Source organism: Enhydra lutris, unplaced genomic scaffold, assembly GCF_002288905.1.
Source record: "Enhydra lutris kenyoni isolate GAN:26980312 unplaced genomic scaffold, ASM228890v2 scaffoldscaffold26, whole genome shotgun sequence".
NCBI lineage: Eukaryota > Metazoa > Chordata > Mammalia > Carnivora > Mustelidae > Enhydra > Enhydra lutris.
Window position 1 is genome coordinate 25,185,147 of NW_019154110.1, and position 16,152 is coordinate 25,201,298.

Genomic DNA, 16,152 nt, shown 5'->3' on the forward strand with positions numbered 1-16,152 from the left:
ACATTGCTCAAAGACATCCTGAATAATTATCTGCTGACCTGGTTGTTTTCCTCTTGTGATGTATACTTAATAAAGAGGTGAGCTAACACCCTAACTATCCAGAAGGGTAACTTCGTAAGGATGAATAACAAAGCTCATTTGTTTTCTGTTTTCCTCCTTTACCCTTCTCGCCCACCTTCAGTTCGATAGGGTGTTATGAAGAACAGGCTTTAATGAGTCTATTCCAGTGATGATTCAAAAGTCCTGTTATCCATCCCGTAGCCCAAGGGGACAGAGAGACAGTTAGGGAGGAATTGGTCAAGGCATGTTCCCTAAAGCCAGAAAAATGTTTTTCCTTCAGCAAGCAGTTGCTCAGTGCAAGGATCTATTTGCTGTAATAATATGACAAGGAAGAGACAAAGAATACCCTCTTTCTTTTTTTTTTTTTTTTAAAGATTTTATTTATTTGACAGAGAGAGAGAGAGATCACAAGTAGGCAGAGAGACAGGCAGAGAGAGAGGGAGAAGCAGGCTCCCCGCCGAGCAGAGAGCGGGATGCAGGGCTCGATCCAAGACCCTGAGACCATGACCTGAGCCAGAGGCAGAGGCTTAACCCAGGCACCCCAGAATACCCTCTTTCTATATGAACATAAAGAATATGGTCAAAGGGGGTGCCTGGGTGGTTCAGTGGTTAAGCCTTTGCCTTTGACTCAGGTCATGATCTCAGGGTCCTAGGATCAAGCCCCGCATAGGCCTCTCTGGTCCTAGGATCAAGCCCCGCATAGGCCTCTCTGCTCAGCAGTAAGCCTGCTTCCCACCCTCCCCGCCTACTTGTGATCTCTCTCTCTCTCTCTGTCGAATAAATAAATAACTTAAAAAAAAAAAAGAATATGGTCAAAGCGTATTCTCTGCCCTCTCTGACATTACGGCAGAGGTAGATCATCTTGTAGGGTCTGACCTGGTTTAAAACTTTGGACTTCCATCTACAGAAGGGAGAAAAGTTCAAAGATAGGGAGGGTTTCTGTTTTGCCTCGTAAGAAGTTGAGATCTTCCTCCTGCAGAATCACTGGAAGATTCCTTTGAAAAATAAGTGGACAGGATTTCTGGTTCCATTTCCCTCCCCTGGGGATTCTTAGATTCTCTTCAGGTACACTATGACTGTGCTCCCCGTTTCACTACAGTGTCGGTTTGGGTGCAAACAGGCGCCCCGACGCACTCCCTGAAGCCTCTGCAAATAGAGGCTTCCAAGCCGCTTACCTCCCGCCTCACAATATACCGCAGAGCAGAGCCTCCAGCTGACTACATTCTGGAGCTGTTTTTAATGACCCCGCGCCCGAGCGTGCTAGCTCTGGGCCGTACACAGAGTGGACCCGTATACTTCATACTGCAGTGATTGTACACAAACGCACTCTCCCCCCACCCGCACTCCCAGGCTGCTGGGATTTTATGTCTTATTTTCAGCACTTGCTAAACTCTGACAAGGAACTCTGAATCCCAATGATTTCTCCTACTTCCCCGTTCGGTGCTCACAATCCCTCTTTCGCAGCTTCTTCCCTCGCGCCGGATGCACTGGGCGGCGGTTGAGTACGAGCCTCGACAATCTCGACCCAGACCCCAAACGCGAGGTGGGGGCGTGAGGGGGTAAACGGGCGCAGATTGAGCGAGAGGCGGCCAGAAACCGCCCGGCAACTCATGACGTCATCGCGCCCTGCGCTGCGATAGGCCCTACCCACTCCACGCTGGTGAGGGTGCTCTTAGGCCTCCGATGTAACCCACGCTGGAGCCTGAGGGGACATCTCGTGGACGCGCCCGGAAATGCACTCCAGAGAAACAGACAATAATCCTGAAGTGCTCCAAATGCCGGGCGGACCCATACAAGCTCCTCCCTGCTCCTTCCTCGAAGATCCGCCTCCATCCTCCACCTCGGCTGTTGATTTCTTTTCCTTTTGTCGACTCGGTCTTCGGCCTGCCAGGCCTGGCGTCTCCCAGAAGGCCCAGCGTCGGGAAGGGGTTTGCAGCTGCTCCGTCATCGTGCGGCCCGTCGCGAGCCCGCGCTCGTGTGCAGGCCCAGCTCGGTTCTTGGTCTCTGGTACGAGGATTTACGCGAGGCCCTGGTCTCGGTCCCCGGAGTAGGCCGCGACCCCAGGCGCCATGAAACAGGAGGGCTCGGCGCGGCGCCGCGGCGCAGACAAGGCGAAGCCGCCGCCGGGCGGAGGGGAACAAGAACCACCGCCACCCCCGACCCCCCAGGATGTGGAGATGAAAGAGGAGGCGGCGGCGGGTGGCGGGTCATCGGGGGAGCCTGACAGCAAAGCAGCGGGGACGGCGGCAGCGGCTGAGCACTCCCAGCGAGAGTTGGACACCGTCACCTTGGAGGGTACGAGAGCCAGGGCCGGGGACGTGCCGTGGTCACGCATGATAGCGCCCCGGTGATGTAGCCTATCCTCGGGACCCCAGGGCAGCTTCCACCGCCCCCAATTCTTTAGGATCACTCTCAGTGCCCGTCCCCAACCACCCTGACACTCCTGACCCCAGACCCAATAATGATACTTCTCTCCAGGCTGTGGACTCCTTTCTTAACACACCTCCTCCCGCCTTACCCTGCTTGCATTTAGAAGTAAGTCTCACTGGGCCTGTGGACTCTCTCTCTCTTCTAAGTCCTCTCCAATCTACTCTGTTTACATCCACCGAACTGATTCTAAAGCCCCCAGTATGTGATTGGTCCTTCTAGAAACCAGTGTTTGTATTTATGTGTGCAAAGGGGGTCAGGGTGACGCAGAATAACCCTGAATTTTTAAGACTGTACAAAAGTTTTCTGTTGTCTTAGCTACCTCTGGCAAACTCCTCTAAGAGAAGCCTCTGTGCTCCGTATCTTGCTTCCTTGTTTCTGTAATTAAGGTACCCTAACGATCCCATTGCTCTTTCTCTCCCTTCAGGCCCTTATTTTTGTTCTTAAAGAGTTTAAACACATTACAGAATTTTAAGTTTTTAGGTGTCATCTTTGTTTGAATTCCTAACACTCACGTTCCACGTAAGCTGTGTACCAATCCCCCCATTTGTTTTCTCCTAGGTGCTTGTTCCCAGCTTCTTACAGCCCTCTTGTTCCTCCAAGTTCACATTTCACTTTTCTCAGAGCATCCTGTCCACATTTGGAGTGGGCAGAGTGAGAGCTTCCCACTGTGAATCTGGTGCTGTTTTCCCACCTCTGGATCGAGTGGGATGAGACTCTTTATTGGGTTTTCTCTCTTAACTGCAGGAGAACCTTTCTCAAAAACATGGAGATAAGCAAAGTTATGCTCCTGGGTGGTGTTTTTGAGGATGTAATGTTGACTGCATCAGTCCCTACTCTAAAGTTGGGCCGCAGGCTCAGTATCTAATCAAGACACTTTAACCTAAAATAATGATAGCCAGTGGCAAAGGTGCTACTGGATTCATACATATGTTTCTTATAAAGCACTTCATGTTGCTGTTGTAAAGTAGTTCGTGTTTCATTGTAGGAATTTTGGAAAATATGAGAAGTCTAAAGTAGCAGGGAATAACATCAGCCATGGTTGACATTTTTTTTCTACGAATTTTTGAGCTGCTCTCCTGTAATTGAGATCAAGTTATATAGGTAGTTTGGAGCAAGGCATAACTAAATACAGCTGATTTTGTGTGCTTTCATCTAACATATCCATAAACATAGCATTCAGTTTATTCCAGAAAGGTTTATTGAATACCCGATATAGTGGCTAAGCATACAAGCTCTGAAATTAGTTGCCTCATCTCTGTATATGAGAGTAATACCTACTTCATTGGGTCGATGTAAAGATTAAAATGCTTAGAACTGTGCCTAGCACATGGTGAACTCATAGTAAACCCTCTGTAGTGTTAGCAGTTACCATTATTATGCCATTAAGCAGACCCAGGCGGTCTGTGCTAAGTGTACAAAGGTAACTAAGATACTAGCAATCAGTGCGTTCCCTTATTCTTGGACACTTGTTTCCAGTTTTTTAGCATTGTAAATAGTTTTGCAACAGTCATCTTTGTGACCCAAGTTTTTATCTACCTTTATGATTATTTCTTTAGATTCTCAATATGCCTGAGTTGAGAGGGCAGATGTTTTTAAAGTTTTGGATGGGTATTGTCCAGAGAAACTATACTGATTTACATTATACCAACAGAAATATCCTGTTCATCCCTGACTCTGTTAGGATTTTTTTATAAGGGACAAACTTTAAATATTAAGACATAGAATAGTTGAAAGCAATGTTATGATTTTTTTTTAAGGATTATTTATTTTAGAGAGAGCACAAGTGCACAAGGTGGAAGGGCAGAGGGAAAGACAGAAAGAATCTCAGGCAGACTCCACACTGAGCACAGAGCCCAACACAGGGCTCCATCCCAGGACCCTGAGATCATGACCTGAGCCGGAACCAGGAGTCGGATGCTCAACCAAATGCATCACCCAGACGCCCCTCTGTGTTATGATTTTTTAAGTATTACCAATTTGGTAGTTGAAAACATTTCTATTTGCATTTATTCAAATACTAGTGAAATATATTTTCATATCGGTTAGCTGTCCGCTTTTTGCTTTGTCTATTTGTGTTCATTTTTACTTATCCTAATTTATGCAAAGCTCTTTGTAAAATAAGATTATGACTCTGTAGTCACATTTGTCACAAATATTTTTCTTTTGTTTACACAGTTACGTAGAAGGATTTTTTTGCAGAGTGGAATTGATCATTCATGGGGGCGGGGGGGGGCGGATTTCTCCCACTGTTTACATTTAGAAAGTCTTTTCCTATTTAGAGAACTGATAAGTCTCCATGTGTTTGTCTTGTTTGTTTCTCATAGTTGCTTCTCCTTTCTTACTCCTCCTGTCACCCTCTACTTAGCCTTTCCCCCACCCCAGCTTTATTTTTATTTGTCTCTTGGTTATGTCTTAAAATCACTCAATGGCATCTGTAAGTATTGCTTAACCATATCAGGCAAAAGAAATGATCAACAACATCTTGCCCTTCTAAGAGATTCCATAGAACTACTTGCCTAGAGTGGTGGGAGAATAGGAATAATTAGAAGTAACATTTTTCTCTTCTGTGGTCCTCCTCAGACATCAAGGAGCATGTGAAACAGCTGGAGAAGGCAGTTTCGGGCAAGGAGCCTCGATTCGTGCTGAGGGCCCTGCGGATGCTACCTTCCACATCGCGCCGCCTCAACCACTATGTTCTGTATAAGGCTGTGCATGGCTTCTTCACCTCAAATAATGCCACTCGAGACTTCTTACTACCCTTCCTGGAAGAGGTAAGTGAATCAGGTGCTTTAAGGTACAAGCTTAGCCTCAGACCACACCCCACCCCCACTTCTCAAAGTAATTGTTTCCCATCCTAAAGCCCTGTCTTACGATCTGCTGTAGCTGACTAGCGAAACAAAGCAGCCCATTTTAATACCCATTTGTCCACTAATAAGGGAACCATCCTGCCCTGTAGTATCATTCTTCTGAGTCAGAGAAAAGGGCTGGGAATCAGGACCCTTCCAGCCAAACTCCGTTCCTGCTGCTCCCCAACACCAACACTGTCCTCCCGTTGGGTGATGTCTCCATTGTCCTAGGAGAAGGTACCATCCCCTCTCTGCCTCCAAAGCCTCACCGTGGACGTATAAGAAGGTGCTTAAGAGCACAGGTTCTGGAGGTGGAGTTGCACTTTCATCCCAGCTCTGTCATTTGATACCTGTGGGACTTGGACAAGTGATCTAACCTCCTGATGCTTCATTTTCTTCCTTTGTTAAATGTGGCAAACAGATTTGGGGGATGCAGGGGAGGAAAGGAGTATGTGTAAAACTCTTAGAACTGTGCCTAACACATAGTGAATATTGAAGTTCGTTTGGTGCTGGCAGTGGACTCCGTGTCAGGAGAGGCCTCTCCTTTTCCTTTCTGGCTGTAAAATCCCCCTTATGTCCAGGTCCTACCCCTTCTCACACCTCATTGTCCTTCAGCCATCTCCCTGTATGCTCATGGACTGTTCCATAGAACAGACTCAAAAAATCCCTTGAGGGGCGCCTGGGTGGCTCAGTGGGTTAAGCCGCTGCCTTCTGCTCAGGTCATGATCTCGGGGTCCTGGGATCGAGTCCCACATCGGGCTCTCAGCTCAGCAGGGAACCTGCTTCTCTCTCCTTCTCTCTCTGCCTACTTGTGATCTCTGTCAAATAAATAAATAAAACCTTTAAAAAAAAAAAATCCCTTGAGGTGGAATGATGATGAATTTATTGTTTGGGAACAGACACCCTCTTCCGTCTTCACCTGGAAAAAAATTTTTAACCCATATATCTCTACATTTACCCCCAACATGTTTTGCTTTTTGAGCTGTTATACATTATGCCAGTTTTGGTGACTAGATCTGATAATAAGTAAGATGTATATGTCAATTTCTCCCAAATTTCCTTTGTTTCCACCAAAAAAAATTGTGTCTCATTATTCTTGACCTCATCTCCAGAATTATATTACCTTATTAAACCCTCTCTGATAAAATTTGCAGGGGTTCCAGGTGTAATGGTTTAATCTCTACTTAGACTGTAGGCTCTTTGAGGGGTCCTTACATCATCCTTTCTGTCACCATTATATTCTTTTTTTTTTTTAAGATTTTATTTATTTATTTGACAGAGATTACAAGTAGGCAGAGAGAGAGGAAGGGAAGCAGGCTCCCTGCTGAGCAGAGAGCCCGATGTGGGGCTCAATCCCAGGACCCTTGGACCATGACCCGAGCTGAAGGCAAAGGCTTTAAACCACTGAGTCACCCAGGCGCCCCTGTCACTATTATATTCTGTAAAGATGTCTGTTATACTCCTGTCAGCATTCTTTTTTTTTTCCATTTTTTTCATTTTTCATTTCTCTTGCCAGCCTCCTTGACTTCCTTTGGAAGGAGACTGTGCCATCTTTATTTTTATATCCCCAGTACCTAGAAGAATTTTGCATATAATATGTACTCAGTGAATATTTATTGAAATACATCCTGAGTATTAAATAAATTCTTAACTGGTTGATCTGACTGAGCTTTTCCACAGTAATTCCTGTCTCCTCCTAGCCCATGGATACCGAAGCTGATTTACAGTTCCGTCCCCGAACAGGAAAAGCCGCATCAACCCCGCTCCTGCCGGAAGTGGAAGCCTACCTGCAGCTCCTTGTGGTCATCTTCCTGATGAACAGCAAGCGCTACAAAGAGGTATCCAGGACCACTGAGCCAGAAGAACGGGCCCCCAGCAGTGCGTGGGGTTTGCGGGAGAAACTGTTTCTGGTGAAGAATTGGAGAGAGTCCCTGGGTTCTTCATCATCCCCCTCGACTCTTTCCCTCATGTGGGAATGTGCTGAACCTCACATCCAGGGAATCCCCCTTAGATCCTGTTGAGACACCATGAGAAGGGGCTGGCACCGCGCTTCTCTGTGGCATGGTACCGGTGTGGTGGATTTTGTTAGGAAAAGGAGATTTGGAGATAGAATCCTGAGTTCAAATCCTAGCTGTAGGCAAATCAGTTTCTCCTGGATTTATGTCAGATGGGGAAAACAGTGCCCAACTCACGACATCACTGTTGAAGTTAAATAAAATACTAGCACAGTGATCTGCATAGAGTAAGCGTCCATGGTATTTCAGTAAGTGGCTGCTCTGATGACAGGACTGAACAGTGGGTACTGTACTGCTACTGGCTCCCCAGCTGGGGCCAAGTTCTTTGTCAGTCACAGCCACTGTCTAAAGAATACGCTCAAAAAATGACAGGTCCAGGGCGCCTGGGCGCCTCGGTCATTTAAGCATCCGACTTTTGATTTGGGCTCAGGTCATGATCTCAGAGTCGTGGGATCGAGCCCTGAGTTGGGCTGCACATTCAGCGGGGGTGTGCCTGAGATTCTCTCCCTCCCCCTACCCTTCACCCTCACCCCCGCCCTTTAGTGTGTTCATGCGCCCATGTGCTCGTTCTCTCTAATAAGTAAGTCTTAAAAAAAGAAAGAAATGACAGTTTCCTCTGCTCCATTTCCTGTTTTATTTTTTCCTTGCCTTGCCATGAATTGGTTTTTGTTTGTTTTGAGATATAATTCACCCCCTTTAAAGTATACAGTTAGGGGGCACCTGGCTGGCTTAGTCAGTAGAGCACCCACTCCTGATCTCTGGGTCATGAGTTCGAGCCCAGCACTGGGTACAGAGATTACTTAAAATTAATTAAATACATTTTTTAAAAACTAAGGGTACAGTTAAGTGGGTTTTGATGTGTTCATGAGGTTGCACAATCATCATCACTGTCTAATTCCAGAATAATTCATCACCCCAGAAGAAACCCCGTCACAGTTAGTAATCACTCCCCATCCTCCCCTCACCCCAGCCTCTGGCAACGACTGTTCATCTACATTATCTGATTCATGGATTTTCCTTTTCTGGACATTTCCTATAAATGGAATTACATAACACATGGCCTTTTGTGTCTGACTTCTTTGACTTAACATGATGTTTTCTAGATTTGTCCGCGTTGTAGTGTATATCTATATTCCAGCTCTTTTTATGTCGGGATAGTTATGAATAGCGCTGCTGTGAACATGTGTCTACAAGCTTTTTTTTTTTTTTTTTTTTTTTTTAAGATTTTATTTATTTATTTGACAGAGAGATCACAAGCAGGCAGAGAGAGAGGAGGAAGCAGGCTCCCCTAGAGAGCAGAGAGCCCGATGCGGGGCTCGATCCCAGGATTCTGAGATCATGACCTGAGCCGAAGGCAGCGGCTTAACCCACTGAGCCACCCAGGCGCCCCTGTGTACAAGCTTTTATGTGAACATACATTTCCAGTTCTCCTGGATTGATACCTAAGAGGGAAGTTGCTGGCTCATAGGGTAGCTCCCTGTTTAACTTTTTGAGGAGCTCCCACCTGATTCTCATTTGGCTGCCTCCACAGGCACAGAAGATCTCAGATGACCTGATGCAGAAGATCAGCACTCAGAACCGCCGGGCCCTGGACCTTGTGGCCGCAAAGTGTTACTACTATCACGCCCGGGTCTATGAGTTTCTGGACAAGCTGGATGTGGTCCGCAGGTACAGGGAGCCAGAGTCTGACCCCAAGGTTAAGAACTGTCCCTCAGGGTCTTCTCTACACTCCACCTCAAGGGAGGACTGATTGGTAGGTCAAGGGTAGAAAGACAGGCTGGAAAACATTTCACTCCTCAGCTTAAAACTGGTGGTGGCTCCCCATGTTCCTCAGGGAAGAGCTGACGTCATGACAGCCTGTGAGGCCTGGCGCCTGCTCACTGCCTTCGAGTCTCTGCTTTCCCCTGCTCCCCCGACTGGCTGCCTGGCCATGCTGGCCTTCGGGTTCTTCCTTCTGCCTTCAGTGCTCTTCTCCCTCCTTCCTTCAGCCTGTGTTTAATCGTTAACCTTTTCAGAAAGGTCCTACCCTGATCGAGCAGTTTAAAATTGCAGCCCCATTCTCCTCTCCTCTTGCGTTCCCCACTGCACTTACCCCGGCTTCTCCACAGCCCGGATCTCCTTCCGTCGTGCTACCTACGACGCTTACTTGTCACGATCATTGTCTGTCTCGTCCATTGGAACGCACAATTGCGTCCTGTTTGTGCACCTGGGACAGTGCGTCACACCGTGGGCACTCGAGAGTTGAAGAGTCCGTGAATAACCAGAAAAGCAGTTTGTGTCACTTGTTTTGGAATTGAGAGAGTAGAGAGGTCACAGCCGTTCGAAGAGTCGTTCTTCGAGACGTTTGACCTGCTTTTCTCGCCTTCGCGCAGCTTCTTGCACGCTCGGCTCCGGACAGCCACTCTCCGGCACGACGCGGACGGCCAGGCCACCCTGCTCAACCTGCTGCTGCGGAACTACCTGCACTACAGCTTGTACGACCAGGCCGAGAAGTTGGTGTCCAAGTCCGTGTTCCCCGAGCAGGCCAACAACAATGAGTGGGCCAGGTACCTCTACTACACAGGTGAGCGAGGGGCGCGGCCTCCAGGCCAGAGGGGGTCTCTGGCTCCCTGGCGCAGGGTGCTGGAGGATCGGGCGCACTTGGTGCCCGAGGGGCCCGTTTGGCGCTCTGGCTTGTGAGGGGCTGTGGGTGACGCTGTTCTCCTGAGCCCCTCTCTCCTCCGCACGCAGGCCGGATCAAAGCCATTCAGCTGGAGTACTCAGAGGCCCGGAGAACGATGACCAATGCCCTTCGCAAGGCCCCTCAGCACACAGCTGTCGGCTTCAAACAGACGGTGAGCAGCAGTTCTCCCTCTGCCGCTTGCTCAGCTGATAATGCCTTCGTTCTCCTTCCTTGCGCAGGGACCCGGGAAGGCCTCCTGAACCTTCGTTATCCAGGAGTTGCATCACATGTCCCTTTGTGCATAGCACTGGTCGGAGCGCACGAAGCAGACGCTGCCTGCGCTTCCCGTGGTTTACGCTTGGAAAATTCTCCTTCGTAGATGGTTCAGAATGTTCCGCTTTCCCCGGCAGTCCTTATAGCCATGCCAGGCCTGGGCCTGGTTGTGTTGAGAAACCCTAGGCTCTTTCCTGGTCCCTCACATGCCCATTTGGGAGCGGTGTTTTCTGTGGCCACAGGGAACCTGGGAAATCTCCGTCAGGCTGACAGATTTGGGTACAGACAGATCTTGGCCACCTGAGAGCTCTCAGTCACCAAGTACTTTTTGAGTGCTGACCTTGGTATTAGGCACTGTGAGCTCGGTAAACAGCATTGACTCAGCAAGGCTGGAGGGCCTGTGTAAAGTCACAGAGCCTGGTAGCCAGAATTTGGACCCACCTTTCCAAACTACAGACCTCTGTTCCCACCTTAACGTGAGTGCCACCCCCTCGTCCCCTTGAAAGAGAACCAGATGGAGATGTACAACGATTAGGTCCATCTAGTCAAGATGTGGTTTGTTTCTGTTCAGAGGCTCAGAGAAAGACAGGTTTGGTTTTGGTCAAATAATTAAAGACATCTTAAAAATAATTTAATCTGGTTTTTGACAATGGGTAGACTTTCACAGAAAGGAATGGCTTTTCAGACATTCACGGTACGTGTGCAGAATATTAGATTGCTTACAGCATGCAGCATACCCTAAAGTCATAAAGATACAGGTAATCTGTATACAAACTGTGCCGTGCCCTGGGGAGAGGCACTCTGGGGGAGCACAGACTGTACTACCAGTGGCTGTGTCCCCCTGTGGTGGAGGCAGCGAGGAGCAGAGGGAGCTGGAGTGAGGTCTTTGCGTGAGGGAGCCACCCCCCACCCTACCTTCCCTGTCACTAAGTTGCCTCCATGTCTTTTGGATTTGTCTCCTCTCTGGTATTACCAGGGCCTTTGTTTGAGCCACTGGCACTTCTGGCCATCTTCCCCACTTTATGAACCCAGTTTCCACACGCCCACCCAGCTGAACAGAGCTCCAGGCCCATCTCTGCCTTGCCCGGGAAGCTTGCATTGCTCCCCACAACTAGCCCAAGAGAGTATCACAAGTCCTGTGAGGGAGGCAGGCAGGGCTTATGATGACACAGCCGCCGCCACCGATGTCGCCCACTGTATGGACCAGGAAACCCAGGACTCGGTCACTCAGCCTTTCCGAGCTAGTGAGTGAAGACTAGCATTCTGTCTCTAAACTCCAAACTTGGCCTGGCATTCAAAACAGCACGTCCCCAGACAGGCCCCACATCCCTCATGATAGCCTTCTTGAGACATGTGCTCACGCTGGTGAGTCTGTCCCCTCGACCAGAACATCCTTCTCTTTCTGCTTCACCTGAATCCTGACGGTGGCGTGTGTGTGTGTTAATTTGTGCCTCTTTCCTGGGTCTCCCCGCACTCCAGGGAACGGGGCAGCATCAGAGGTGTGTGGGGCTGAGTGTCGGCATGGTCACCCACCACCCATCTTTCTTTCTTTTTTAAGATTGATTTATTTATTTATTAGAGAGCACAAGCAGGGGGAGGGGGAGAGGGAGAAGCAGACTCCCTGCTGAGCAAGGAGTCCGATTTGGGGCTCGATCCCAGGACCCTGGGATCATGACCCAAACCGAAGGCAGACGCTTAACCAACTGAGCCACCCAGGCGCCCCAACCTACCACCCATCTTAACGGCTTACTTCTCTCATGACTCTTGCTGTCACGTGATTTAGCTGCCTTTGGTCCTGTTCGTCTTGCTTTGTAGGCAGCTCCTACATCACTGGCATCATCGCCTCCATTGTAATTTTCCTCGCTTGGTGCTAAGTCCACAGGAGGCACTATTCACAAATCCCTCACGGTTTTATGGAGAAGAAAGGGCCGGATCTCCCCGCTAGTTCCGGAGTCCACATGGCCTATTCTCGAAGGTTCTGCCTGGCCCCTTCCTGCGCTCCTGCCTCTGCCCAGGGGCCAAGTTCTCTACACTCACCTCCTTTCCTCCAGTAATAGTCCACATCCCTAATCAGCATCTTTGGCAGATTCCTTAGGCCTCTGGGCCCTGTCTCCTCCTTGTTTCAGAGCCACAGGACCTGCCCATCTGGCCTGAACTTCCAGAGCATTGCTGTGGCAGCGTGATGTGCACGTGGAACTTAGAGCTCCGTGTGGTCACGGGGACAGCTCTTCCCGGTCCCTGGCTCTGGGTGCAGGCACAGCTCTGCACGGGCCTCATCGCGGAGCCGTTTTCCCCGTTTCACAGTGTGTCTGAGTGCACTGAAGCCCTCTTTCTTTCCCTCCTCCCTCCTGCTGGGGCTCCCTACCCACTGTGTTCCTGTGTCACATACCACCAGGTGCACAAGCTTCTGATTGTGGTGGAGCTGCTGCTCGGGGAAATCCCGGACCGACTACAGTTCCGCCAGCCGTCCCTCAAGCGCTCGCTCATGCCCTACTTCCTTCTGACTCAAGGTAAGGCTGGTCCCACTCCCAGAGCTGGCCGGACCCCTGACGCCATGACCTCCTCCGTGGGTTTGCCTGTTTGCGTCATCTGATCCACTCCTCTCCCCCTCCAGCTGTCAGGACCGGAAACCTAGCCAAGTTCAACCAGGTCCTGGACCAGTTTGGGGAGAAATTTCAAGCAGATGGGACCTATACCCTAATCATCCGACTGCGGCACAACGTCATTAAGACAGGTGTGGGTCAGAGTCTGGGAGGGCCACTGGGAGAGCAGGGCGCAGATGAGGCTTCTGTGACAGGTGTCCATGGGTGGGTGAAGGGGCTGTGCCCGCCCTGCCCACGCCATTGCTCCTTCCTCTCCCAGGTGTGCGCATGATCAGCCTCTCCTATTCCCGAATCTCCCTGGCCGACATCGCCCAGAAGCTGCAGCTGGATAGCCCAGAGGACGCGGAGTTCATTGTTGCCAAGGTGGGGCTGGCTTGGGGACTGAAGCCGCCATGCTCCTGCTGCATTTCAGGGCACAGGAATGGGAGAAGACTGGTTAAGGAGGGGGTGGCGTGGTCTTTTCAGGGAGTGCTGGTCTTAGAGTGAAGCCTGGAGGTTTTCAGAGAGAAATTGTACACAAGTGAGCAGGTGAGAGTATAAGGAGGAAAGGGACAGGACGGGATGTTCTCAGGTTTAGAAGATGGGCTTTCTGGTGACCTTGCATCCCTTTGGGGGCCTGCAGGCCATCCGGGATGGTGTCATTGAGGCCAGCATCAACCACGAGAAGGGCTACGTCCAGTCCAAGGAGATGATTGACATCTACTCTACCCGTGAGCCCCAGCTGGCCTTCCACCAGCGGATCTCCTTCTGCCTCGATATCCACAACATGTCCGTCAAGGTGAGAAGCCGGGGCTGCAGGGGTGGGGTTGGCAGCACGCAAGGAGTCCTCAGAGAAGAGCCGAGTTTCATCCCATCTCTGTAGAGTTGCTGAACGGCAGGGCAGGGGCCTGGTGGCAGCAAAGGACTCGGCCTGTGGGTGGGCCTGTAAGACCCTTGACTGCCTCTAAGGATCTGGTTGCCAGGGAGGAGCAGGCGGATTCAGAGTGAAGGCTTCCAGATTTACTTCCAGACTGGAGTCCTTCACCTTCTCTGAGCCTGTTTCTCCCATCTGTAAGGCTGAGAGTGAAAGACCTGCCCGGCCTGCCTTGGCGCTGAGGTCATGAGATGCAGTCGCTGCCTCAGGGCACTTAGTGAAGCCTGAACTGTGGAGAAGGCGAGGCAGGTATCTCGTTCCACAAAAGGCTGTTAAGCCCTTATCCTATGGCAGGCACTGACCTAGGTCGTGGTACTGTGTGTCAGAGTTTTCCTGGTCTCTTCTTGCCTCAAGGAACTGGGGATGTTGTTACCTTGCTTAAAATCAGGTAAATGCTGTGGTCAGGGAGACATGAGAGGCCCTTTGCAACCTGGTCACCTCCCACTGGTGTTCCCTCCCCCTCTCCCCCAACTCACTCTCCCTGATTTTCCTTCCTCCCCCTCCCTTGCCCCACCTACCCCCCCACCCCACGCCAGCTAGCCACGCTCTGCTCAGGCCAGGCCTTTTCACACATGGAAACCTCTGCCTGGAATGCTTTTCGTCCATTCCCACAGCAGTCTGTTCCTTTCCTCCTTTCCCTCCTCACTGCCAGTCCCCCTCCCGGCCCGTTCAGGGACATTAGTCACTTAAACCTCTGGGTCTTCTGATTCTCTCCTTTAGCAGTTAGCACATGATGTAGTAATTCACTTACATGCCTAGCTCCCCAGTAGGCTCAACTGGAGATTGAATAACCTTCCTCCTGTCGTGGTGCCTGGTACACAGAAGGAGCACAATAAATGTAAGTTAAGTGCATGCCTTCTCTTCATCTTGCTTCTCTCTCTCCTATGCTTCAGGCCATGAGGTTTCCTCCCAAATCATACAACAAGGACTTGGAGTCTGCAGAGGTAAGGTGCCTTCTGCTTTAGATAGAACTGAAACATCAGATTTCCTCCAGAGAGGGAAGAGGGAGGCGGTTTCTGGAAAGGCTTGGAGCAGCTCCGAAGCTTTGGCAGTCCCTGACCTTGGGCTGGGTGAAGCACTGTGTGAGAGTCCCACTGGTCCCCAGCAGCCCAGCCCTCACCCCACCTCTTGCTCCAGGAACGGCGTGAGCGAGAACAGCAGGACTTGGAGTTCGCCAAGGAGATGGCAGAAGATGATGATGACAGCTTCCCTTGAGCTGGGGGGCTGGGGAGGGTTGGGGTGAGTGGGAACTGGCTCTTTATCTTTCCCCCTTGGGGTACCCTGCCTGGGGAACTGGCCCCTTTCCGTACATGTCTCACAGACTCATATGTGCGGGGGGTGAGGGGTGCAGAGAGCTGGCTACCCCCACCTCACCCCAGGACCCCTCCCCAGCCAGTGACATAGCACACGGTGGGCAGGAAGGTGGGCAGGCGGCCTCCCCAGGGCAGGGTCCTGGCCAGTGGTGTGGGCAGCAGGATGGGAGGGAATAGCCCTGTGCTCTCCGGGGAGTCAGGGACTGGAATTGGGACATGTGCTGGGATGTATGTTTTTTGAAGCTTCAATTATGATTTTTAAACAATAAAAAGTTCTCCAAAATTCTTTGTGCATCATTTAGTGACTGTACTTTGCTCTCACACTCTGCAGTGTTGACAGCCAGATTTTTCTATCCTGGTCATGGGAGGACTAGCCCAGTGTGACTGTGGATGAGGACAGGGCCAAGGGCAGGGGGAGTAGATGCTGATCTGACACCAGAAGGGCCTCTCTCCTCTCTAACTGGCTGGCCAATATTGGGCAAGTCACTAAACCTCAGTCTCCTTCCCCACATTTGTCCAATAAAGTATTAGACTCCTGAGCTGGCTCTGAAGTTAGAAATCTAGACCTCTAGAGGACCAAGGAAAAGGCAAGGGACTGGCCCTCGGGTGAGGTCTGCATAGGAGAGAAGGGGCTCCAGAAGTGGAGAGCAGGGCTTTGCCCAGTTGGCCCTTAAGGGATGGGAGAGCGGAGCTGGGTCGGGCAGGACCCGGCTCCCTGTGGCCCCGCCCACTTACTCCAGCTGTGGACTGGAGTGGAGGTGGGGGGAATGGGTCTGGGTAGGTCTGGAAGTCTTGGCGTCTAGGGGTGCTGCTTCCCATCTTGGCTTATTGAATTGTTGCTGTGTGTGTGTCCCCTTTCCCCCAGCCCCTGGTACCTTGCTGTACGCGTCCTCTGTTCCTGCCAAGAGCTCTGTTATCTGAGTGGGGCCTGGGGGGGTTTTGCCTCCTGATAACTGTTCCCTCTCCCGCTGTGCTCTGGCTCTCCAGCCCATGGATTTCTACACCTCCTCCAGGCTTCCTGCCTCACAATGATACAT

At 50.5% G+C, this 16,152-nt stretch overlaps 1 protein-coding gene across 1 annotated transcript; it reads left to right on the plus strand.

The window, feature by feature from the left end:
* The first annotated feature begins 1,982 nt into the window (after window positions 1-1,982).
* Window positions 1,983-15,395, plus strand: LOC111151573 (proteasome 26S subunit, non-ATPase 3). The gene is made up of 12 exons (XM_022509645.1): window positions 1,983-2,355; window positions 5,071-5,261; window positions 7,037-7,174; window positions 8,883-9,019; window positions 9,724-9,914; window positions 10,082-10,185; window positions 12,682-12,796; window positions 12,901-13,020; window positions 13,149-13,252; window positions 13,512-13,667; window positions 14,696-14,746; window positions 14,940-15,395. Exons 1-12 carry the CDS (start codon window positions 2,130-2,132, stop codon window positions 15,015-15,017), a joined length of 1,611 nt encoding a protein of 536 aa, XP_022365353.1. The 5' UTR covers window positions 1,983-2,129; the 3' UTR covers window positions 15,018-15,395.
* Window positions 15,396-16,152: the final 757 nt, after the last annotated feature.

Excerpts from the sequence above, each read along its gene's own strand:
- LOC111151573 (XM_022509645.1), top strand. The coding sequence starts at position 2,130 with ATGAAACAGGAGGGCTCGGCGCGGCGCCGCGGCGCAGACAAGGCGAAG. Across the intron at positions 9,915-10,081 it reads CAGGTACCTCTACTACACAG|GCCGGATCAAAGCCATTCAG; the intron begins GTGAGCGAGGGG and ends CTCCGCACGCAG. Across the intron at positions 13,021-13,148 it reads GCACAACGTCATTAAGACAG|GTGTGCGCATGATCAGCCTC; the intron begins GTGTGGGTCAGA and ends TTCCTCTCCCAG.